At 41.2% G+C, this 24,936-nt stretch overlaps 1 protein-coding gene across 1 annotated transcript; it reads left to right on the top strand.

The window, feature by feature from the left end:
- The first annotated feature begins 2,875 nt into the window (after positions 1 to 2,875).
- On the top strand, positions 2,876 to 24,796 carry exoc3l1 (exocyst complex component 3-like 1). Its single transcript, XM_031742511.2, has 16 exons — positions 2,876 to 3,546; positions 4,558 to 4,685; positions 12,297 to 12,472; positions 13,434 to 13,653; positions 14,577 to 14,780; positions 15,593 to 15,792; positions 15,885 to 16,103; positions 16,227 to 16,297; positions 16,641 to 16,758; positions 16,899 to 17,024; positions 17,441 to 17,541; positions 18,184 to 18,300; positions 19,402 to 19,672; positions 19,833 to 19,988; positions 20,812 to 20,945; positions 22,248 to 24,796. The coding sequence occupies exons 2-16, from the start codon at positions 4,643 to 4,645 to the stop codon at positions 22,432 to 22,434; spliced, it is 2,343 nt and encodes a 780-aa protein (XP_031598371.1). The 5' UTR covers positions 2,876 to 3,546; positions 4,558 to 4,642; the 3' UTR covers positions 22,435 to 24,796.
- The last annotated feature ends 140 nt before the right edge of the window (positions 24,797 to 24,936 follow it).

Below are 24,936 nucleotides of genomic sequence, written 5' to 3'. Positions count from 1 at the left end.
TCATCCTCAGCTCTGTTCCTTACATGGCTCTGGAGGAAACGGTGCCTTTGTGGTAAAGATACAAGAGCTGATGGTGCCCAGAGTGGTCTGGGTAGTGCTCAAAGTGAGAGACAAAATGAAGCTTATAGTGATACCTGTAATTTATCACATAAACTTCAATTATTTTTTTAAAGCATCTTCCAGCTTATTGATATGGTTCATCCTAATTTCTCACCAACACAATAATATAAGCTGCCTGTGGGTGCACAAACAAGCTGCAACCTCCTGGGTAGAAAAATGAACTTCCTCTAGTAGTTACTTGAGGCTGGTTCCAAAAGTGAATCAGTCTCATGTTAAAATCCTAAACGTGCCCAATATAGGCAGGTCTATGGTCTATGAATAACTTAATACTGGGTGAATTGGTTTAATAATGGTATTAAAGGTATGTGGATGTACACAAGGAGCTGTGAGCTGCATGTTGTCCTTAGCACCTAGCTACTTAGCACTATTAGCAAGTGGCTATGTGTTGCACTTGTTTTTGGTGCAGCGTGCTAAATGATTAAGAGGCTGGTTCTTATAGTGCTTTCCTACTCTGAGTATTCTGCACTTTTATACGACATACCGAATTCACATAAGCACTGTTTTTTCCTTTGCCTAATAAGATTTACATTCCAGTGAACGCATGGGAGAACAACCTTGTGTTCAGCATCTGCCTCAAGGATGCTTTGGCATGCAGACTGGCAGCCAGGGTTTAAACCGCCACCATGCCAGTTAGTAGGTGACCTGCTCTAACCTCTCAGCTACTAGTACCCCGAACTAGCTAGCACTAGCCAATATTTAGTACGCCACCTTCTCATGCAACGATGGTCTGTTCGGGCTCCAAAGAAGTCAATATGGTGGCAGCCAAAACACTTCGGAGTTCCAAAGTAGTGGACAATATTGCAGGGACTACTGCTATCTTTTATATACAGTCTAGTAACTAATGCTACTCTGTACCTGTCAAAGATCTATGCTAACAAAACTTCTGGAAAATAATATGAAGCATATGCAAGTGATGTTTCTAGAGATCAGTCAACAATGGGATGGTGTTTTTAAAGACAAACTCTCTTTTAAAGATCTGGAAGAGTTGTGATATCTGGAGTCTGTCGACACCAGATATCACAAGTGAGCTGATTCTGACTGAAGCATTTGTAAAACGTCTTTGTCTTTTTGACTTGAAATGGAACCAGCTTTTACTAAATTAAGCTGATGTTTAATAAATAAGACTTAAAAGTAAGCTTTTGTTCCTCTGATTCCTTTTTGCAATCGGAGTTTTTGCCTTCTGCTGGGCATCAGATGCAATCCATTTAAATTTCTTCTATGTTTCAGGCCTGGAAGCCTTTTCCATCTTCTATATACAGTTATATTCACAATACAGCTGATTTACATATATATCTCCCCCTTTTTTGTCAGTCAGCTGCATAAGGAAGCATTAAAAAGTGATTTTAGTTGTAGCTCATAAACACAGCACACCAGCTATCACTCATCTCACATCTTACCAGAGATTCAAAAGAAATCCAGTCAGTTTTCTGGGTATGTGTGATTTCAGCGAACCATCAAAGAGAAAGTTACACCCACACAGCTCCGGACCCTCGATGGGCTGAGGTGGGTCAATGGAATATTTTCAAAAGCTCAGCGAACACTGAAATACCAACCCGGTGGTGACAGATTTGCACACTCTGGAGGCCATTTGTGGAAAGTTTTATTTCGAGTAAGGAAAAAGATGCTCTGAAAGGAAAGCTACTGCTTTTTTTGTCTTATTGTCTGTTCTTCATCCGTGTGAACCAAAAGCTCAGACTTCAGCTTGTTCTACTTTTGACTCTGTGTGATGTCATAGAGAATGGATATCTCTAATGCGATCATTAGACCTCATTAAACTTCAGGAAAGCTACTCTAGTAGATTCAAAACATTTCTCAAGTCCACAAAGAAATGTGGCTAAAAAAAACTTCACTTGTTGCAATCCACATCTGATTCTTTGTTTGGAGATGCAGCTCTCGCACATTAAACAGGCCACAGCAGTCATTCTCAGCCTTTCTCAAAGTCCATTTCAGTTTAGTTTGTTATGCTAAACTCGCTTGAGGAAATCAGTAATGCAGCACCGAAAGATGATGGGAGATTGTGTTTGTGCTGGCTCTGGCCACGGGGCCGCTTGGCACGCTCCTCGCTGTGTTGTGAAGAGATCCGGGAAGCTTGGAGGCGTAAACAGGGCGTCGGGGTCAGAGGACTCAACTGGTCCACAAATAAACAAACTGTCCTCGGGGGCAGTAGCCGGTACTGGTGAGACAGCTGCAGAGGATCAGAGAGGGTCAGTGACACGTGCTGTTTTTGTTGAGTGGAAATTTTCAACACATTTTGTTCCACAACAGTTTATCCAGAACTTGACAAAATCATCTGAGACACCTACAAAGTGCCTTCCAATACAACACTACTCATCAAGGACTCCATTACTTGTTGGCTCTGTTGTTTTCCACTCGGTTGTAAGATAATGACTAATGCATTATACATTGTTTCTTCTGTTAAGTAGTTTCCCTTTACGAGTCTAGGAGACTCTCAGACTCCAGAGGGGGTCCTCTGGAACACCGGGTCCATTCGCTGTGCCCCCCCCCCCATGTGCCACCATCTGGATTGTTTTCCTGCTCTCCTCCCCTCGTCATCTTTCCCTTGTGATGCTTTCGTGTCACATGGGACATTTTTAAGATGCCATAACAAACAATCGTTTCAGTGTTGTGTCTCTTAAGATTGAATGACTGAAGTGTACCATGGGATACAGTGTTATTTGATAACACATGGGTTAAGCAGTGATGTGTTTATAGGTGTGTCATACCACCAACAGCTGGGTGAAGCAAAAACTCGTAAGTAATGAAGTTTCAGTTAAATTTGTGCATTTATTCTTGATCTTGTTGTCTTGTTTTGTAGCTCTTATCCATTTCACAAGGTACCTCTTGGCGCCTGTTAAATCCAGAATTTAAAATCCTTAACACATACAGATTCTTGAATGATTAAGGCCCATCATATCCTAAAGACCTCATAGTTTGATAGTTTCAGACTGTCCACTTCTTTAAGGTTCCTAGAGTTTCAAAAAGTAGAATGGGAGGCAGAGACTTCGGGTATCAGTTGCTCCCAGTTGGGTTCAGGAGACAGACAGCCTCTGTAGTTTTAAGATGACATATCAAACGTTGTTTCTTTCTGCCAAAGTTTTTGGGTTATTGCTGGTACTTATGCTGTGATCCACTTGTTAACTGATGATCTAATGATCCTGTTTCCAGGTCCAAATGATGGATGTGGCCATGGATGAGTATATCCTCGTCTTAATTTAGTTCAATTCGTTTTATTTATACAGCGCCAAACCACAACAACAATCGCCTCAAGGTGTGACTAGATGGTTCATGCTTTGCTCTCTTTTTATTAGGATAGTTCATGTGATTTGGTAGTGATGTCAGCAGCATGGTGGTGCAGTGGTTAGTGCTTTTGCCGCCCAGAAAGGAGGTCCTTGGTTCAAATCCGTTATCTACCCGGGTTCTCTCCAGGTAATCCAGCTTTCTTCAACACTCCAAAGACATGCATGTTTGGCTAATTAATGATTCAGAATGACAGATGGTGTGAATGAGAAGACATATCTGAAGCCCTTTCCTTTTTTCTTTGTCATGTAACGACATGATCCACAGTCCAGCTGATGTTTTGTTGTGAGCCACCATGTTTCACCAAATTTTTTGAAATATTTTAAATTGTGCAAACATGGATTTGCCTCTATCATACTGCTCGGCGTGAACTGCAGTCAGTTTAACTCATTATATAAACTTCATAAGTCCTCCCAGTGTGCTTAATGGGATCGTACCACTCAACATAACAAGTCCTCCGCTGCCCTCTTTTCACTCCACGTGTGTTTATATGTTGTTATTATTGCCACTTTATTATCTCTCCTGTATTATCTCCTCACCCTGAACTCCCTGAGTCGAGTTCTGTTAGACGTCACTTCCTTTTAAAGGGGAGTTTTTCCTCCCCACTATTGGCAAGTGCTGCTCACGGGGAATCTTCTGATTACTGGGGTTCTCTCTAACATCATGGGGTCTTTATCTTTAAAAAAATAAAAGATTATGACGGACTGTTGTAAAAATGAAATTCAATTCCTCTAGTTTAAAGAAAACGCTAATAATCAACTATTTATTTGCAATTGTTTTGTTGGCTCTAAAACTAGAAACAATCACCTCTAACAGCATTTACCATCTTCTGCACAGGCTCCTGAAAGCAGCACATCACCCTATACCCTCCCTTTCTCCCCCTCCCTCCCCTCTCTTTCCACCCTCAGGCATTATTCTCTTCCTTTAACTCCCCCTCCTCCCTCCCTTTCCTGCCGGCCTCTCAGCAGAGGATGTGTCTGGAGAGAGAGTGTATGTGTGTGAGAGAGAGGAAAAGAGGAAAGCCTTCAGTAGAATGGATATGTGCCTTCTCTCCTCCACCCTTTCTTCTCCTTCTCCTTCTTCTTCTGCTTCCTCCTCTCCTCTTCCTCATCAGTGTCTTCCTTCACTGTCTTCCATCAGATCTGCGCCCTGGGCACCCTCAGCACCAGCCCTCAGGGGAAAAGGAGACTCGTCGGGTGGATGGGCGGCTAAAAACTGAACTCCAATGTCAGCTGGGGATCAAAAGAATGGTGGTGACAAACCAGAAGGTAATGGGACACACACACACACACACACACACACACACACTGCTTGCCTGTGGCCAACACCCACTTCTTCTAAAGCCTCTTAACAGCTAGAACCAAAACAAAGCTGTGCGTGAGGCTGCACTCTTACTTCTCTGTGAGAGAAATGAATGAGCACACCAGTACTCATGACTGAGGAGTTTGGCTCACACTGATGGATTGATTTGTAGTGACTGACGAAATATTGAAGAAGCCAGTGCTTGTGAGACACAGGATCCTCCCTGTGTTCAGTGTTTCTGCTGGGGGGGAGAAAACTACAGACACTCCAAGTGTGTTTGGATATAAAAGTTTAATTTTCTCGTGATGCAATTTCAAACCTGTGCATGTTCAAATATCCATTTCATGAGGGCTTTAAGGATCTTGTATAACTGAAAGCTCCACTGCAGCTGCTGAAGGGACCGTGTGCTGTTGTATTTAATGTCAGAAAGTTAGCTCGGTTAGCAAGCTCCTGGCATAAACTGAATGAGTGCACAGACACAGATACCTGCTAATTAGTTATGTTATGCTAAGTAATATAAAAAACTGCAAAAAACACAAAATGCTAGATTGAACTAAAGCACAAGCTTCTTGTACACACTGTGGGTCATATTCCTTGTCACATAATTCCATTAAAATGGTCCAAACAGCACAAACCTGGTCGAGAGGTCCAGCTCAGGAAATTAGAAGAGGTCAGGCCAACCTAACAGTATCCAGTCTGGTGAGTGATTTAAAAAGAAATCACCCACCATACGGTTGTTATTAAGGGGCAAGTGCCTGATCAGATAGAGGATTTGAGTCGGTGTGGATTGAAAACACTGTAGGTTCTGCATCAGCGTGTTTTTGTTGTTTGTACCTTCTCGATTTTCTTATCACACATATATGATAAGAAACAGCATCTTTAAATCCAGTCATCTGAAAATGTCACCTAAATTTATCTCACTCCTTTCCACTTATTTTTGACTTTTAGACCAACTACTGAACATTAAGTAGCAGCTTTAAACACATCAGCATCTTCTGATATATAAAATCAGCAGTAAATAATTTTCTGCAATCTTTGCAAAATCCTTATGAATCAGGTCTGTTTAATCGCCGTCTCTAGTTAACGATCATATTGTCCATTGTGCTGCAGACCTGTAACCTTTCAACCTCCACAGTGCCAGAAAGCCAGGCGACCCAGCGCAGCACATTGCTGTCTGCTGAGTCACTAACCAGTACATTATTCTGTTAAGACCAATTATGTTGTGTAATTCAAATTGAGGCAGTCATGTGACTAACTGTGTTCTAGCTGACTCACAGATGAGATATGATATCCTGCTTACCTGACAGGCACAACACAAAGAGTCTGAGCTATAAAACGGTCCCTCCATTGGGACAGGGAGAATGGTTTGACTGCGCAGCACTTCCCATTCCCGAATTGTTGGGTAACTTGGGATAGGCTGGAAGCTATGGAAATTTTTAGGCATTGTCTCTTTATCATGACTTACTTTAAAAAAAAAAACCCTCATATACAAAGAAGACAAGAATCCTGATTCTTGTCACTTCACTGAAGTCTTGGAATCACCTGATCTTTCACCCAAGATACACGGGGTGATGTGTATGATGCCATTTTTAGACTAGATAGAAGAGATATATTTCACAGAGGATGTTAAACGTGGAGTTGCCAGGCAGGAGGAAAAAAGGAAGACCTCAGACAAGCTTTGTGGAATTAGTGAAGGAGCACATGTAGAGGAGGATGCCAGGGACAGGGTGAGATGCAGGCAGATGATCTGCTGTGCCCCCCCCCCCCCAAAGAAGATTTTCTTCTGTTATTACACCAGATATACCTGTGGCTTTATTAGTTAAATACGGTGAGGAAAAGATCATGTTTTGAATTAAATTGATCAGAAAATAATTGATTTTACATGGAACACAAGCAGTTGGTGACATCAGCTGGTTTTTGTTTATCGGTGGATCAGAATGGGTGATGCACACTTTCTGGACTTGTTGTAGCTGTGGTTTCCCCCGTGTGAAGTGTACGTTTGTGATGACAGCTGATAACATTCATGTGATGTGCTTGTTTCCTTCTTGTTGCCATGGATTTATTGAGCTACACTGCTGACTGTCTTTTAAACCTTTATTTGTTTGCATTTCTGTAAAGTTATGCATGTGGAAGTTTGTTTTAGCAGCTCATGTTTGGAATGTAACATTCCATATAAAGACACTAATTACTTAATTATTGTGATACTGCAAAAACTGGCAAATTAGGTTACCGTTCAGTGTTTTATTTATGTCTTGATGCATGCTCAATCATCCAGGTAAGGAAATCCCCCCCAAAAAGTTGATTCTGTTCATCTGGACGTAGCGTTTTCAGTGGGAGAAACGTTTCAAGTGACTCATCCAAGTGACTTCTTCAGTCTCAGCTGACTGCAGGTTTCCCCAACCTTATAAACAGTACATTTGAAAACTAGCCTATTGCATAAACAATGGGCTGGGAGGTCAGTTCCTTCATCATTAATATGCAAATTCTCATGACCATTGATCAACAACCACTGATCAATGGCCATGAGTCCCATTCACAGAGAGTTGGGGAATGGCTGCAATCACAGCATTGTAAGATGGCGAACCCTTAGGCCCCCTCCTCGATTCAGAGATGCTGTGTTCACGTAAATGGCCTCCTTGACTCCGCGCTCAAACCAGCGCTCCTCCCTGTCCAGGATGTGTACATCCTCATCATTGAAAGAGTGTCCACTGGCCTGTAGGTGTAAATAAACTGCAGAGTCCTGGCCTGACGAGTTAGCTCTTCTGTGTTGTGCCATCCGCTTCGCTAGAGGTTGTTTGGTTTCCCCGATGTATAAATCCTGGCAATCCTCCTGGCACTTAACAGCGTACACTATGTTACTCTGTTTGTGTCGGGGGACCCGATCCTTGGGCTGGACCAATGGTCTTTGATCAGTGGTTGTTGATCAGTGGTCATGGCAATTTGCCTGTTAATGAAGAAACTGACCTCACAGCCCATTGTTCCTTCACTGGTGCCAGTTTCAGTCAGTCATGTACTGGTTATAAAGTTTGGGAAACCTGCAGTCAGCTGAGACTGAAGAAGTCACTTGGATGGGTGACGAAACGTTTCTACCCTACGTCCAGATGAACAAAATTGACTTTTTGGGGGGTGTTTTATCTATAATTTCTAAGAATTAATATGAAGGTTTATCTGCAAAGTGCATTTGCGATAACTAAATTCTAGTAACTATATTCTATAATAGGGCCTTAATATCAGTGGTTAGGTTTCTCTGTGTTGGTGCTCAGTTTGTTAAATTGTATCTATTATTTATATTATTTCCTCTGTTCCTGTCTTCGTTGCATTTTGAATAATAAGGCTTTAAAGTCAAAGCTGTGTTAGTGGTATAATAAGTGAAAGTTCACCGGCTCTCCAAAATAAAAATCTCATAAGAAGTCTGTATTTTTCCTCACTGAATGCAGTGTTCTGTGGTGGGTAGCTCAATACTGAACATTCAGAGAAAATTATGGGAGAATATTTGGGGGCAGCTTTGGGAGCCGTAACAAAATCAGAGTGTACTTTTCTTGTGCTGGTAAATGAGAAAGCGATTAAAAAAAACATTAAGTGAGGCAATCCATAATCGCTCTTGACAGGCTGCTTCCCAGCTGGGAACAAATCTCATCACTGCACATTTCTGCACGAGCATTTCTCTGAAGCAGAGCTGCTGTGACAGAAATAATGACGCTGCCGAGGGAGTGAAACTTCTCTTCTAGCACATAATCGAGCCAATTCAAGCTCCTCTGTCACGGGAAAGGTTGTGACCAGCTTCCAAAACTTCCTTCAAATGATTTTAAACTGTGACATTTAGAAGCACTCGTTCACTTGGAGCCCAATTTGTCTAAATATGATCAAATACTGTTCCCTGTAGTAAAGCAGCTAATCTCATGATGGTAATAGCCCTGAACTATAGTCACACCCAGTGAGTATAAGACATTTAACATGTTGTCTCTGCATTTCCGCCTGCACTTTAAAGTTTTATTGCATGTTTTGTGTGTTTGTTCCTCTGTAAGAAACACACATACAAACACACAATTCTTTTGCTGTAAAGAACTACAGGATACCATAAGTATCTTGAGTATTGTAGGGGACAGTGTTTTTAAGTCAAACAGAAACCCGTGACAGTACACAGCTGCCTCTGTTGGTCTGATCAATATTAAAATGAGGACATGAGCTCTGGGGGATCCCCGCTTTCAGGGGGACAAAACATAATGTTTGATCCAAAGGCACACTGTAACCACAAGAAAGTTATCAGAGGTAAAAATAAATAAATAAATAAAATACATTTTAAAATATGTCAGATTCCTTTTCCCTCAATCGATGAAGTTAAGTGTTTATACAAGTTGAATATTTTAACTTTATGCTGTATTATTTGATTCTCTTTACAGCTGTTACATGAACTCAAGCATTTTAGTTTTGTTACTGAGTTTATTAGACTCTTTAAATGATAAAATGACTCTTTAAAAGTCATTTTGAAGATCACTTTCACAATGAGTAGAGCGTCCTTCTGCACGCTCAGATCTGCGTCCCGTAAAGCTGGGATGCCAAACCCGTGGCCCAGGGGCCAGGACTGGCCCACGATGGGTCCACTCATGGCTTTGCCAAATGTGAAAACTGCAGTGAAGTCAATGAGTAAGTCATTACTCACATGAATTAAATGTCTCACTCTCCCTTTTGTGGTGGTGCTAGCATTGCTACATAGGAGTGAAGTTGCCTTAAATGTTAAATATTGTTTTAATCAGACATTTTGCTTGAATCAAGAAGAAATAAAGTACATCTTTTTTGCCTTTCCACCGTGATCTCTATATTGTAGAGATCACGGGATATGGAAAACCTGAGGGAGTGATGTTTTTCACTTGAACTTACGGCTTGTGGCTCATGGACAGTTTCAGAATATGTTTTTTTTACACTTAAAGGAAGGGAAGTATTTATGTACAAAGAAGAGCACCAGCTAGCATTATTTTTTCATAGAAGTACTGTCCTTGTGCTAATTAATAAACTGTGTTAAAATATTACTATCAAACGGACTTATTACAGTTTTTAAGGAAGGTGTAAAGAAAGGGAAAGGGAGGACAAAAGAGGTCCTTTTCAGTCAGATGGAGAGCAGCTTTCACTTGGTCCGCCTTGTTGCTTCCCCCTTGCTCTGCTGTGCGTCCGCTCTCCTTGACTGTGCTGACCTCCCATCTTTAATATCATGTGACTGAGCAGACTTTTATCATTTCCTTGATTTGGAAGGTGTGGGTAGGAAGCGGTGGCATGCGGTGAGTTTTGCAGTAAGGCAAACAGAGACTTGAGTAGTATCTGTCATGGTTAACTGTCAATATTAAAATATGAATGAAAAAAAGAATGTTGTGTCATGATCCTGGGTTTTTGACCCTTCCCGTTGGCTTTTGGAATTTTTCAGTTCTGGACTTTTTAATCCTTTATTTAATGCCCCCCTTTGTATTCCTCTTTGTAAACTCTTGACCTTTGACTTTAGTGTGGTGTATGGCTAGCAGTTAGTATTTTGCTTAGAGATCAGATTATAAAGGGTTTTGTTTTTTCTTAGCGTTCCCATTAGTGACTAGTTTGTATATTAGTGTCATTGTTTGGATGTTTGTTACTTCCTGTTTTATTTTGCTAGTCTCTTATCTCATGTGCATTTTGTTTAGTTTTGTTTCCCCTTGTCTCATTAGATTCTGTTTTCCAACTCCATCATGTCATGTGGAGTGTTAGCAAACCAGCTGGTTAAGTTAAATACTGTCAGACATTCTCATAGATACTCATTTAAAAGCACTGTTGACACTGCACCTAGTCAACTTGCCTGTTTTATGGTCAGAGCCGCCTTCCCCTCTCCACCGTCGCCACAGCTTTTCTTGATAATGTAAGAAGTTATTAGCAACTTTTCTACTCTACATGACACATGCTGGCCAAGGTGGTTAGCAAGAGGAAACTCATCGCTTATGATGCTAAATCACTACAGCTCATTTAGTTGCTATTTCTAGCTGTGTTTCCATATGTAGTGCATGTCATAGCTGATCTCAGAGCAGTGAAGGCTGAGCTAGATTGTTTCACACACTCCCGTCCCATCAGCGAAAAACCAGAGTTTATCCACCAGAAGAAAAGCTGCTGTCTTCCGCTTGCCCAGCTCCTTCATTGTTAATGGGAGATGAACAAAATTAGCACAAATGGATGAGAAGCTTTAAGATAGAAGTGAAAGGAAAAATCACTGTTGGTATTTTTCAGTTTGCATCTATTTTTAGATTTGATGAGGCAAGCACTGCTTGCCTTGCTTGCCCTGACAGGATAACAGTGGTAGGAAGTAATATTTATTCAAAAATAAAAGCTTGCAAAAGAAAAACAATTATTGTAAATACTTAAAAACCACAAAATTAAATATTAAAATTACTTGCACTGTATGCATAGATTTATTGCAGTTGTATCAATCAAGCATTACAGATTGATAGTCATTTCAATGGAGCAACGCACCCGACGTGTTGTTTCTTAGCTTTGTTATTCCAACATAGAGGTAAAAAATAAAACAGAATCTCAGTGGCTGAACTGAGATGGAAATAAAATGGAACAAATGTAGAACATCTCATTATAATAAAGCATGCATAATAGTTTAACTAACATCCATAATTTACTACTGCAACGCTAGAACTTCTCTGACACTTCTAATGCAGTATAAGTTGGCGCGTGCAGATTAAAACAGATTAACACAATATAATAAACGGTGAACTTAAACCTTTGTTTGTGTTTTCTTGTCCTCTTAGAGAAATGTGCAACGACAACTCAGAACAAAATTATTCTGAGCGTTCACTTTTACCCTGTGATGAAACATTTCTGATAGTGGTCATTTCCAGGATTATAATGCCCCCACTGATAGGACATAAGGGCTCAATGCTTTGATGAGGATGAAAATGATATGAGAAAATGAAAATGAGATTCACTAAACACCGAAGGGAGATTTTGGAACATCAAAATACCAAATGAGGGGATGTGTTTTGGAAGAGTGGTGTTCCTTCGCTCCTGTGGAGTCCCAGAGATTTTGAGCTTTGAAGCTGTTCTAGTGACACAGGATGGCTCAGCAGCTTACTAACATGGCTCAGCTTAAACATCTTTTGTGTAACTCGTCTGAGTCTTTTATATATAAAAATAAAATGTAGTTTTTATTCTTTACATTTTACCCAAACATGAACTTGTGAACTTAGTAGTTTTAATATATCCTGTGCTAGAAGCAAGTAGTGGATAAAACACGCCTCTTTGCGGTGTGTGTGACACTGACTGTATATAAAAGATGTTTGTAGCTTTGAGGGCTGAAGTTAATTAAATCTGCATTCTGTCTAATGGCCAACAGGGGGTGTTTCAGACACAACAGAACAGAAAGGCCAGGGGGAATCAACCTGCTGCTCACTTCCTCTATGACTTCAGTAAAAGAGGTTCAACACTGTGATGTTCATGTTGTAAATTACAGTCTGAAAAGACAATAAAAGAGAGCATGCTTAAGGGCAGGCCTGCCTCTTTATGGGCCAGTTGCTTCAGTATATCTCCCTGCCTGATATTTTGTTCTCTTTGTCTCTCAGACATGGTGCCACAGGCTGAGGTGTGGCCTGAGGTGGAGAGGGCAGAGTGTTTGGCCCGCGGCGCTGCCCTGAAGTGGGCGTCGGGTGTTTTCTGTCGGCCTGAACATCTGGAGCGACTCAGTCAATACAGGAAGAGAGAAAGTCAGAGGACAGCCTCCATTCACACCAGGCTGAAGGTGACAACACAGTCCACAAACGCGCATGAATGCACAATAATGGAGCAGTAGTTTTAAAGCATTTTAAATGATCCCAATAAGGCACATAAAAGAAACCTAATCTACTCTTCCTTATTTTCTGTTGCATACTTTTTTTCATCACACTTAAATGTTTCACGTCATCAAACAAGTTGTAATTATAGTTGTAACCCAGTTCAACAAAAAAATGTGTTTTTAAAGTAATTATTTTATTTACTGAGGCGAAAAAAGCTATCCAAGCCTACCTGCCCCTGTGTGAAAAAGTAATTGGCCACCTCCCCTTCTTAAATCATGAATTACCTGCAATTTTTTATTTTGGAAAGCTGAGCTCGAGTTCCGTTGCCACACCCTGGACTGATTTCTGCCAAACCTGCCGACTCAAGACATCACTTGAGATTTCAGTGAACAGCACAAGATTCTGCAATCTAAAGAGACAAGTGAGAAACAAAGTCACTGATGTCTATTAGTCTAGAAAAGAAAGACATTTCTAAGACTTTGGGACTCCAGTGAATCAACACTTGGAACAGTGGTGACCCTTCCAAGGAGTGGACAACCTACCAAAATTACCCTAAAAGCTCGTCGACCACTCATCCAGGAGGTCACAAAAGAACCCAGAATAACATCAGAGACCTGCAGGCCTCACTTGTCTCGGTAAAGGTCAGAGTTCATGATTCTTCAGTAAGAGACGAGGAAAAAAGTGGCATCCATGGAAGAGTTCCAAGGAGAAAACCACTGCTGACCTAAAATTACAAAAACCTTTTGGAGGGTTTTTAGTCCCGTTACATCCCCGCCCACCTGCTGTTTAAATCTTGTGTTAACAAAGAGCAACCAATCAGAAGAAAGATGACATATGGGGAGGTGGAAGGACAGAGGAAAAGTTTTGCTCTTTTTCCGTTTTTTGTAAATAGACCTAACATTAACACTGTAATCCCTTTCTTTCCAGTCCATGGTCCAGTCGTACCTGGAGGGAGTGGGCTGGGGTCTGGAGCAGCTCCGCGAGGCCCGGACTGAGCTGAGGGAAGTGTCACGTGATTTGAAGAAAGCTGGACTGGAGTCTGATCAAAACACAGAGGGGGGAAGATCTCTGGAGAGGCTGAGAGAGGTGTCTGCAAACCACAGTCAGCTCCTCGCTGCCGTTAGCAACCTGCCACGACTTTACTCCGGTGAGAAGCAGCTGTGTGGATGAAAGTAGGATCCCATGAGGAAAGTGACAAACGTAGATGTCCCGGTCATCACACTTTGCATACATACAGGCATACATTTGCCTTAATCCTGTTATATGATGAGCAGATTATTATAACTGGTTTTGATTTGACTTGAAAGGACTTAAATCGAGATGACATCGTATTACACAGTTTTATCCTGGAACAGGACTTCAGGAAAACTATTTGAAAGCTGACATAATTAGTCACTCACACCATAAAACATTTACATTGATGCATTTTGACAAATGTAACTGTGACTTTGTTTGTTTCTGTGTGTTTATGATTTGAAAACAGATCAAAAAATCTATATTATTTTAAAAAATGTCCCACTGCTCTGATGTGCATTTTCAGGATATTGAGTTTTCCATGCTGAGGCCTTAAAAGCTTTAAAAGTGTGCACATACTGTGGTAATGCAATCTAATATATGCGCCCCGTAGTGAAAGGCATAATGTTCAGAAAGCACTGATTCAGATCTGGTAAGTAACAAGGTTGTAGTCTGTGAATGTGCTGCATTGAGTTCTAGTGTTTAGTTTTAACTAAGACAGTTTTATGTTTGACCAAAGCAGCTGGGTCACTGACAAGTACTGACTTGTCAGTGACTACTTTTTCTGCCTGATATTCAGAGGTGTGTCTACACACAATCAGTATCTAAAAGAGGTGTTCTGATTGGCTGCCCTTTCCAGGTTTAAATGACAGGTGGGTGGGGCTTCTAAAGTCACAGTCAGCTATGATGACGGCATTATCCACTCATAATTCCTTCATAAAGAAACTATAAAAACTGTCTATAGAGCAGTGTGAACTTTTTCATGTTTAATAATTCTTATGTTAGTTCTTATGTTAGTTATATGTAAACCACCACCACATACTCTCTATTGCCCAGTGCGTAGCATGGTGATGGAGACAGAGCGCCTGGTGGAGTCACGGCGGCTGTTGGAGGCCCATGCCAAGCTGATGGATCTGGAGTACTTGCAGGATGATATTCTGTGGCAGCTCAACAAGGATGCAGGAGGTGCGCTCAGCACTGAAGACCAGGAGGTGGTGGCCAAATATTTCTCTGGAGTCCGGCACCTGGTCGATGCACTGGGTGAGGAGCTCATTGGATACGGGAAAATCAGTTTAAGCTTAACCATCATTTTTTGTTAAAGTTCCTCTCCTGACACCCTAACAACACATCACTGTTAATCAGATTTACATGTTTCTGTTTAAAAAAAAGACCATTCATTCATATAATAATGCATTGGATTTATATAGTGCTTTTCAAGGCACCCAAAGCGCTTTACAATGACATTATTCATTCACACACTGGTGGAGGCAAGCTACGGTTGTAGCCACAGCTGCCCTGGGGCAGGCTGACAGAAGAGAGGCTGCCATATCGCGCCATCGGCCCCTCTGGCCAACACCAGTAGGCGGTAGGGTAAAGTGTCCCAAGGACACAACGACCAGGACAGAGAGGCCGGGGATCGAACCGGCGACCTTCCGGTTACAGGTGCCCTTCCCAACCCCCTGAGCCACGGTCGCCCCCATATAAGTTGCTTAAAGTTGTTGAGACATGGTTTTAAATAACTGACCTTCAGGCATTTGCAGCTGTAGTAACCAGTTCTGTTCTAGTAAGAAACCTTTAAAAAATCTTTATTGATAAAAGAAAAAAAATTATAACATTCAGCGATATTTAATATGCACCCTGGATAAGCGATAAGCTTCATAGTTGACTTTTCCAAAGCAAGAATACATCAAGAAACATGTAGAAGAAGCAGTGTCATGGAAAGAGTGCCATTGGGTATTAGCAACTTTAATAAAATCTTTCATCCCAGCTTCTGTGGTCCTGATGATAAAAGCACAAAGTCTGCTGGTTGAAACCTGATATCTTCATACTCCACATTCATCCTGGCGCTGCAGGGAAGGAGCTGTGGGCGGTGGTGAGTAGTGCTCTGGCTCTGGCCCGACAAAACCCCACGCCGTTTGTATCCGCTGTGAGGATTGTGGAGCGGGAGGAGGCGCTGGACCAAACTCTGCTGGAAGAGAGAGGGGGCGGCGGAGGCAACAGCAGGCCCCTACCCCTTGGGCGACCTCGCTGCTGGAGAGCGTGCTTCTTCAAGGTCAGCAGCACCTGATACAAACACTGTTACCAAGTTTCTGCTTTTGAATATACAAATGTATGTCTCAGTTCACTCATACTCCGTTCTCCCAGGTACTAGAGGAGGCGGTGGCGGCGCGGTTTCGCAGTGTTTCCTATCTGCACACACGTGGTCCGGGTCTGGCAGGTCACCTCTCCGCACTGCAGCACGGCATCATGGCCGACCTGGCCACCGTACGCCACCTGCTGGAGCACTGCGTCCCGCCACACTACAAGCTGACTGGAGCCTACTTGAGGGCCAGCCACTGCTGTTTACATGCCCACCTGACACAGGTCAGTGAAATGAGCAATGCCACCTCATCCTGGATACTACAGATTCTTCTTCTGTCCAGGTCAGTGTTTTTTCAAACACCGACGACCATCACTGTCCACATGTAAGTGATATTTGTGGCCTAGGTTAGCAGCTGGGACCTGGAGAGCGGTGAAATCTTCGCTGTGCTCAACTGGGTGCTGCACATCTACAACAGGTGAGGCTCGTGATCGGTACAGAATCTGTATTTATCATTTCTCTGTTACCATAAAGTGAGTTTTTCAGGATATTTCTAAACAGCAGTTTGGAAGATTTTAATCTTGAGCTGATCACAAGATTGGAAGAAGAAACAAAAGATACAAAACTTTTCTTTCAAATCTCTGTTTTGTTGTTATTGTGAAGTTATGGACTTTTATTAGCATGAAACGCCACCCTTTGGCTGAACTCTTCAAACCCACGTTCAGCCAATAACGTCACAAGAAGCCACAAGTTCATTAATACTTCATTACAATGAGAATTAAAGCCACTAAAATCTGAACGCGGCAGTCTTGTTTTTGCAGCCCGGACATGATGGGTCATCCTGAGCTGGTGACGGAGATGGAGAGAGAAGAGCTGGGACCTCTAATCTCCACAGAGGGACTCGAGCAGCTGCAGTGCAAATACGTGCAGAGTGTTCGGGTGAGCACAGTCTGCATATACAGAATACAGATGTTTTATATACTGAAACTGTCTGTGTTGTTCCATTAAGTACACACAGTGTGTGTGTGTGTGTGTGTGTGTGTGTGTGTGTGTGTGTGTGTGTGTCATTGCTGCTGTAGAAGAGTGTATCTGAATGGATGCACAAAGCGCTGCAGGTGGAGCTGCAGGACTGGCAGAGGGACCAGGAGCCAGATACAGACCATGAGGGCTTCTACCAAACAAGCCTGCCCACAATCATCACACAGGTAACCAGTGCTATAAAAACATCAGATAAATACAATCACAGACCCATAACGTGGAGCAAATTTGACACATTTAAAAGTTTCTTTAATAAAAATTAAATGAGCATCTCACAATCCTCGCGTGCAGCATGACTGTGGATTCTGTCCTGGTTTTGGAGATGGATAATGTAATCATGTGATAATGTAATCACAATGATGATCTTCATCCCTGTCCGCACCCTGGAGATTCTGTATGTAATGAAATTAGGTCCTTCTTGGAAATCCACTGGCAGAAACAAAGATCTCACAGTCTCTGCTATTAAACTTAGTTCAAGTTTCCCACTGAATGTAGAGTTGGTGTGGACTTTGCCAGGAGTGGTTTGTAAAACTATGCTGTGTATTTTGTGTGGATTTGTGTGGTGTGTGTGTCACTGTGGTAGATGCTGGAGGAGAACGCCCGGGTGGCTCTGATGATTGGAGAGTCCCTGCGAGATCAGACTATACAGATGGGACTGTATGAGATGGAGAACCTCCTGAACAGGTGTGTGTGCACACACGTTGTGCTTCTGTGCTCCTGAACATACTGTACACAGCTTTTGCTTAGTATTAGCTCTTTAGCCCAGGTTACACTGTTTGTAGACTTCAAGTCAGATCAAGTTTTATCATTTCCTTAATGTTGTTATGTACACTAACCAGTCATTTCAGTAGATGCTCCTGTTCAACTGCTTATTAATGCAAACAATCACGAAAACAAAATCAGTGCATTTAGGCATACAGACATGCTCAAGGTGACCTGCTGAAGTTCAAACTGCTCTGAGACTTTCAGAGACATCAAACATAGGGTTTAAAGAAAATGGTCCAAAAAGAGAAAATGTCCCAGAATGGCCACAAGCGTGGTAGAAGGTCCAGTTTAATGAGTCCACTTAACAGAGATGAGGCCTAGCAGGCATGGATCAGCTCATGCCACCTCTGGCAGGATACCTGTCAGTCAGCATGGATATGCCCCTAAATCCAGTATCCAGCTGGATTCATTAGTCTGTTGGGGTAGACTCTTTTTTTGGAGCATGTCTCTAGTGGGAAGTTAGAAGAACTACAGTTTGTGCTCCTTCTGCTGCACTTTTCAACTCCAGAGGTTGCCTTTTGCAATAATTTTATGAATCATTACATCTACTTTAACCTCCAGGTTTCGTGAAGCTCTGGTGGAATTTGGAAAGGAGCATCGCAGGGATCTGAGCAACAGCAAAAATAAGTTCTACCTCCACTATCTGCTGGCCTCCATCAGCAACTGCATCATCCTCAAGTAAGTTTGTAGTGGAACATCAGTGCAGGTGTAGAAGTAAGTAGTCACGACACACACAGGAGCTTCTGACTGGAAAATGCTGCAGGATGTGCACACTCTCAGTGCTCTCATGTTGAATCGATCCATCATTTGATGGCGTGGGGTCACGCATTATTTCTTAATATCACTTTGAAAAACACTTAAAAAGAAACGGAAGAATTCCACGGGGAAGTTCTGGAGCACAGACATCCCAGTCCCACTACATGCAGTCCCATGTGAGTCTACCTTTGCGTATTTTCAGACTTTGGTCATAATTCCGATGCACAGACTGAGTCCTGATCTTTATTATGAGCTTAGCTATAAGTCATACAACAGTTAGCCATTAATAATTAACTGTGTTAATGTAATTTTCTGCACACTGGCTCGGCTCTGAAGCCATGACAGAGGAAGACACAGGGCGAAGGCCACTAAATACTAATTTATCTTGGTATCAAATTTAAAAAAGACAAAGAAAAACATAACTGTGAGGTGAGAATCATCAGTAGTGATGACCTGTGTGTATCTGGACATGTTGAGTGACACAAAGCAAAGATCTGTGTGAAAGAAAAGCCACTGAAGGTCTGAGGAAGGGTGGAGTTTAATTGAGGAAACACTCCAGTTGAGCTGATGTTCTGCTCCACCCATCGGCATGGAAAAGTTATAAGCAAGCAAGCAGACCATCACAACATGAGGGTGTATGTCATGTGAGACGCAGTGAATAGCTGCGCCTGTGAAAGAAGCAAACGGCATTTGCTCTAAATGTGATTAGTTTCAGGAGCCTCGAAGCAACCAAGTGTCAGTTTTCCAGAGATGAAGATCATGGCTCGGAATCTGAGTGTCCTAAAAACAGCTTGTGTTTAGTGCCGTATAAGACAAAGAAAGAAGGGACATGTTTGTTTATAAATCCATCTTTAATGAGGTTAGACGCAGAGCAGGACGTGCATCTGATTAGTTTGATCAGTTGACATGTACAGTATGACAGCTGTAGTGACCTGCCAGATCGGTGCAGTGAACAGATCGATTTGAGGAGCAAATATGTGTGTGGTCTCAGAGAGGATTAATCGTTGTTCACTGTCGGTGTAGGAAGTCCACGGAGAGCCTGCAGCAGCAGCAGTCGTCCCAGTCGGCAGGCCAGTTCACTCGCACTCCTCCAAACCCTCTGGCAGCTCTGGACCGGGCGGTGCGGCGGGCGTGCCGGCTGGTCATGGATCAGCTCTTGCTGGATTTGAAGCCTTTCCTCCCAGGCCTGCTCACCCGACCCTGGCTGGCTCAGGGAGACCCAACCCCCAAACTTTGCCGCGTCCTGGAGCGTCACCTGGAGCTGTACGTGCGCGTTCGGCCTCCCTGCCGGCAGGTATCAGATTCAGAGAGCGGTTTAGAAATGTACTGTGTGTGTCGAGGGTAAAGTTGGTCTAGAGGTGCAGAACCTAATAACCGAATAAAGTGTAAATAACCTCCAAAGACAGGAATAAGTCTCATAGTGCATATTTATTTTATACATTCTGTGTGTGCAGCGTCTGCAGGAAGAGGCCCAGTGGCTGATGGTGGTGGAGTACGTCAGGGCTCTGATGCAGAAGAGGCTGGTGTGTCGTAGCGGCGAGGAGAGGAGGCAGCTCGCTCAGCAGATGCTTCAGGACGACCAGCTGTTCAGAGAAATCTTCCACAACCTGGTGGGTACTATTACACGATACACAATACTATTAGACATGATTCAGAAAAATGTACCAGTTTATGTAACACTGAACAATATCAGTATGTTAAGGTCGAGGTTTTGTAGAAATATGAGTACTACGTTAGCTGCAGTTTGAAAATGTATTTTATTTAGGCCCATATTGATCAATATTCAGTTAATTTAACAGATGAAGAAAATACACATGACATGTAACATTATAAAATAAACAAGGACATAAAAATGAAATGAAAAAGAGACCAAATAAAATGGTGTAAAAGTAGAAAAGTAATGTGAATCATGTTGTCGCTGTGAAATAACAAATCATAATTCGATCAAAATTGATGTACAATTTAACACATTTTTAAACCTTTAATGAAATGTGGGATTATAGCTTTATGAAATAAAAAAGACAAATTTTCTAAATGTATATTGTGAAATAAAAACGTAATATAAATTACTGCGTGACAAAAAAAAATACTTTTGATCATCTACTTTTATTGTGAACTACAACTTATTTAATGAATTCATTGGTAGAACAATTATTTTTAAAGAAGAGGTCAAATAAGTTTGTTTGATAATAAAACGCTGAGTAAAAATAATCGTATGTAAGTATTTTATTATTTATTGATTTATTTATTTAACATTGAGCACTTTGGGCTGATATATAGGATATTTGTATACATATAGTTTGCCGTTGTACTGCACGAGAATCGTGTATTTTCATTTGCTGCGATGGCTTAACTGAATATTTTCCACAGAATATTCATACCTGTCCGTGCTCGATCACTCAAAGCCACACGTGCATCTATCTGTCTAAGCAGGAAGGTGAAGGGTCAGCACCTGAAGTGAACCCTTTGGCCTTACTCCCCGTCCTGGCCGAATTCATCCGCCTCAAAGACCCCAACATGCTCACTCTGGAGGTGTCTGGACTTGCAGCCAAATATCCTGACATCAGGTAATCAGCACCTCCTCCACCCTAACTGCTGCTCATTCTGTAAGCTTGATGTGTAAAACAAATACTGCCAGTGTTGTTCAGAAGAAAGTTGTATTGTAGACGTCATACGTCAGCTTTCTGAAACACCGTCTTTAATAAAGCTGCCACAGCCCTGAATGTCTTTGGTTGTTCAATGGGGGAAGAAAAAAACAACAGAACAAATTCTTCCAAAGTGAGCAGACAAAACGGGACCTTTCAAGAAGTCTTTCGGTTGTTTCTGAGGTTTAATTCATCTCATAATCAGTCAGTCAGCACATTTCAAAGGAGAAAAACCCTTTTTAATGATTGCACGCACCACAGGAGTAGGAAAATAACACACCTGAACAAAGCTGCAAAATGAAAAACCCAGACTGAACATAGCCATAATACGAACTCACTGCCTGCTGACCAATCAGGTCTCCAGAAATTAACATCACTGTTCATGGAAGATCTCTCAGACCTCTGTGAGATGACAGCAGGAGGGTTTAAAGTTTTATAAGCACATCTAAAGTCTTTAATCTTTCTTTATTCTTAAATGATTCTTAATAAACTTCATTCATTGATATTTGTTTCTTATCCTGCTTACAACAGTTTTATTGTTCTATACACCCAAGTATATGATCCCAAAACAGGCAACTGCTTTGCACACAGATTTGCACATTGACTAAGCCTGCCATTTAGTTTTTATACTTGGTCTTTACTCACTTTCAGGCTGTGAGACATGAGGCATGATATTAAACAAGGCATAAAGATAAAATAAAGTTTGATTTTAGAAAAAATGAAATGGTCTGAATTAAAGTAACGCTGTCAGATGAAAAGGTGAGAAAAATCAATACGAAATAAATAAATCCATATATAAAACAGAATGATCAAAAGCGTAAACACGTGGAATAAAAAGCTAAAATCAAGTGACATTATGAAAGAAAAGGTATCATCAAAGTGATGCTATTCGATTTGAAACGATCTTAAAGACACATTGGGAAATAAAATGAGTCTTCCTGGGGTGGCTGTAGCTCAGGAGGTAGAGCAGGTCATCTGCTAATCGCAAGGTTTGTGTGTCGATCCCTGCCCAAGCCAAATATCCTTGAGCAGGATACTAACCCCAAGCATCCATCAGAGCATGAATGTTACATAGAAAGCACTTACATAGAAGTAAGAGCTTGTGTGAATGAGGTGAGTTGTGTAAAGTGCTTTGAGTGCTCAGAGTAGAAAAGCGCTGTATGAGAACCAGTCCATTTCCTTTGGTGAATAATGTAGTAAAAGATTTTGTGTTTGTTGTCTCAGTGAGGAGCACGTGTCCGTGCTGCTGGAAATCCGCGGCGACGTCTCCAGGGACATCAAAGGGGCTGTACTGGATTTGCTGGAGCAGAGCGCTCCCCCTCTTCCCGTCGGATACCGACCCATCTTCACTGACATCCTGGTGCCTCCCTCCACCATGGCCTTCTGCCTGCCAACTGCCAAGTGTGCATAGCTGCAGGGGTTTCGTGTTAAAAGCATGGAGCTCCTAAATAAACACTTAGAAACAGTGCTGAGCAGAGTTTCCAGCTCTCCTTATTTATCTCCTCTCACCAAAGGATTCGAGACCTCGGTGATGCACATGAATTTATTTCTCCTCCAGCTTACCAGGGGTTTGAGGCGGTGACTTGCTGGTCCAGGTCTAATGTCAGCTGCGAGGCGGGGGTAGTTTTATTTGCCTTAAGTCTTCTTTATACTTCCAGAAGTCGCTGTCAGAGTTTTCCGCAGTTTGTACAACAGCGTTAACAGGATGTGGATGATTTTTAAAGTCCAGTAACAGGACTATTGTGCACTTCATACACTCTCTGTAGCCCCATTTGGAGGAAATTTATTTCTTTGGGAGGCTGGGTGATTTTATTATCAGTCCACACCATATATGAATAATTTTTTTCTCTGGGCATTATTTTATGATCCAAGTGAAAAAGTATTCATGCGCTCTTGTGATGTCAGCTTCAGGTAAGTAACCTGTTCTCTGAACTCTGTTTTCCACTTTCTCAAACTGTCACATTAACAGCGGCCAGATGTCCTGTAGTTCTGTTATTTCTGAGCAAATGACAGAAAACAAATAAATGTGTTTATCTATTCACATTTATTCGTTTTCTAAAATGTTTTCCCACCTGAACGTCCGTGTCCATTAAAATGAGAGCGAATTACTAAAGGTAAAGAAATAAAAACAGAGAAATTGAGCGACTGGGTGAAGCAAGAAGAAATCCTGAGATTAAAGTCTTAAAATTTTGAGAAAAACACACATGTATGATTTGTGGAGAAAAAATAATATCAAGACAAGAAAGAAAAAGAAAACTGAATTTTTATGATGGAAAAAACATCTAATTTAACAATTTCCAGGTAAAATTTATATCTTTAAATTTGTTTAAATATCTTTAAATACATATCTTTAAAAGGAAATGTTAGAACACAAACAACAGCTTTCCAGTCATTAAGACAGACAACAAACTACATTTCAAAAGGAGTTTCAATACTGTGATTTTCCTTTAACCTTCAATAGTCTCGATACGCTGTCATATTTTCACAGACTTTAAATTCATGTCCAAATGGGGCTTTTGGTTCAGGTTTAAAGTGACAAACAGCGCAAACAGACCTGCACGCTGCCTTCGTTCGTCTTCATTACCCACCACGTTACTGGTCACACATTATTTCTGCTTTCTGTCACTTTAAAGAGTCAGCACTGAGCATTGCTTTGACCTGCATGAGTAAAATCTCACTTCAGCTTCAAAACGTTACTATGTGAAACAAAAAATCTGCCTGGATAAACTGCACCAAAGTTTTTTGATCATTTCTTTGTGAGAAAACCTTTTTAAGACTCAAAATGCTGCATATTAGATGTCTTTATATAAACTAAAAACTTCCTACTGAAAAAAGACACTTTTAATCTTTTTTGTGGAGATTTTCATCTGATTTGCAGAAGACAGAGGTTATGGGACAGATTTATGATACTGGTGGGCTTCAAAAATAAAAATGCTTTGAGTTGACTTTGAATTGAATTGGCTGTGCAGCATGTGTCTACACATTAATGCAGCGTGGGTGTTTGGCAGGGTTTGCTTCCTGCTGAGTCAAAGTTCCTACAGTAAAAAGAAAGGTATAGTAGAAATTCAGATAAAGCATAACTCTTATGCAATGTGTATTGAAACCCAAAGCTTTCAAAATGAAAGAAAAAGACATGAAATAAAGAAATGATCTTATAGAAAGTGGCATTATGAAAGAAAAGTGACAAAAAATTAAATATGAGAATGAAATGAAATAAAATGAAAATAATAAATATTAAATACATTGTTGGATTATTAATAAAAATGAGTCACTGATGAATCCTGTAATATAAAAGTGGCATAAAATGTAAAAATATGACATGAAACAATGGCATCATGAAATAAAATGTTAAAATTAAGGTGACATAAAAATGGATGATAATTTAGGAACGTGCATACATTTGAAAAAAAAAAAAAGCAAATGAAAGCTGTGTATAAGTTATAGTTTATTATATAGAGATGAACGTGGTTTCTCTTTGAGGTTTCCCAGCTGTGAACATCCCACCAGAGGAGCTGCTAACTCGCTGCTCTGTAATCACTCTGAAATTGTCTCAACGGTGGTTTCTCCCTGCGTGTTTTCATTTCAAGCTTGCTGTTTGTAACAAATGTTGTTTATCTCATTTTTTTAGAAAGTATTTATTGTATTTATGTAACAAAGTCAACTGTTGTCTTCTGTTTGGTGTTTTGTTATTGGTTTTACTTTTCTGGTTCAAAGCCTCTAAAGTGCAAAAAGTCTGTTCCATAAGTGTTTTAATAAAGTCTTTATCAAGTAAACTTTGTATTTCTATTATTAAAACCTGACAGATAGATATATAGACAGACAGACAGCTTAATTGGATGTAATATGTAGTCCACAGTGTTCAGTGTAAGGCACATATTAAGTATGAAATCACTATCAAACAGCGGATGCAGTA

The sequence above is a fragment of the Oreochromis aureus genome, linkage group 7 (assembly GCF_013358895.1).
Source record: "Oreochromis aureus strain Israel breed Guangdong linkage group 7, ZZ_aureus, whole genome shotgun sequence".
Classification (NCBI taxonomy): Eukaryota; Metazoa; Chordata; class Actinopteri; order Cichliformes; family Cichlidae; genus Oreochromis; species Oreochromis aureus.
Note: the sequence above shows the minus strand (reverse complement) of the source record. Positions and strands in the feature narration are given on the sequence as shown.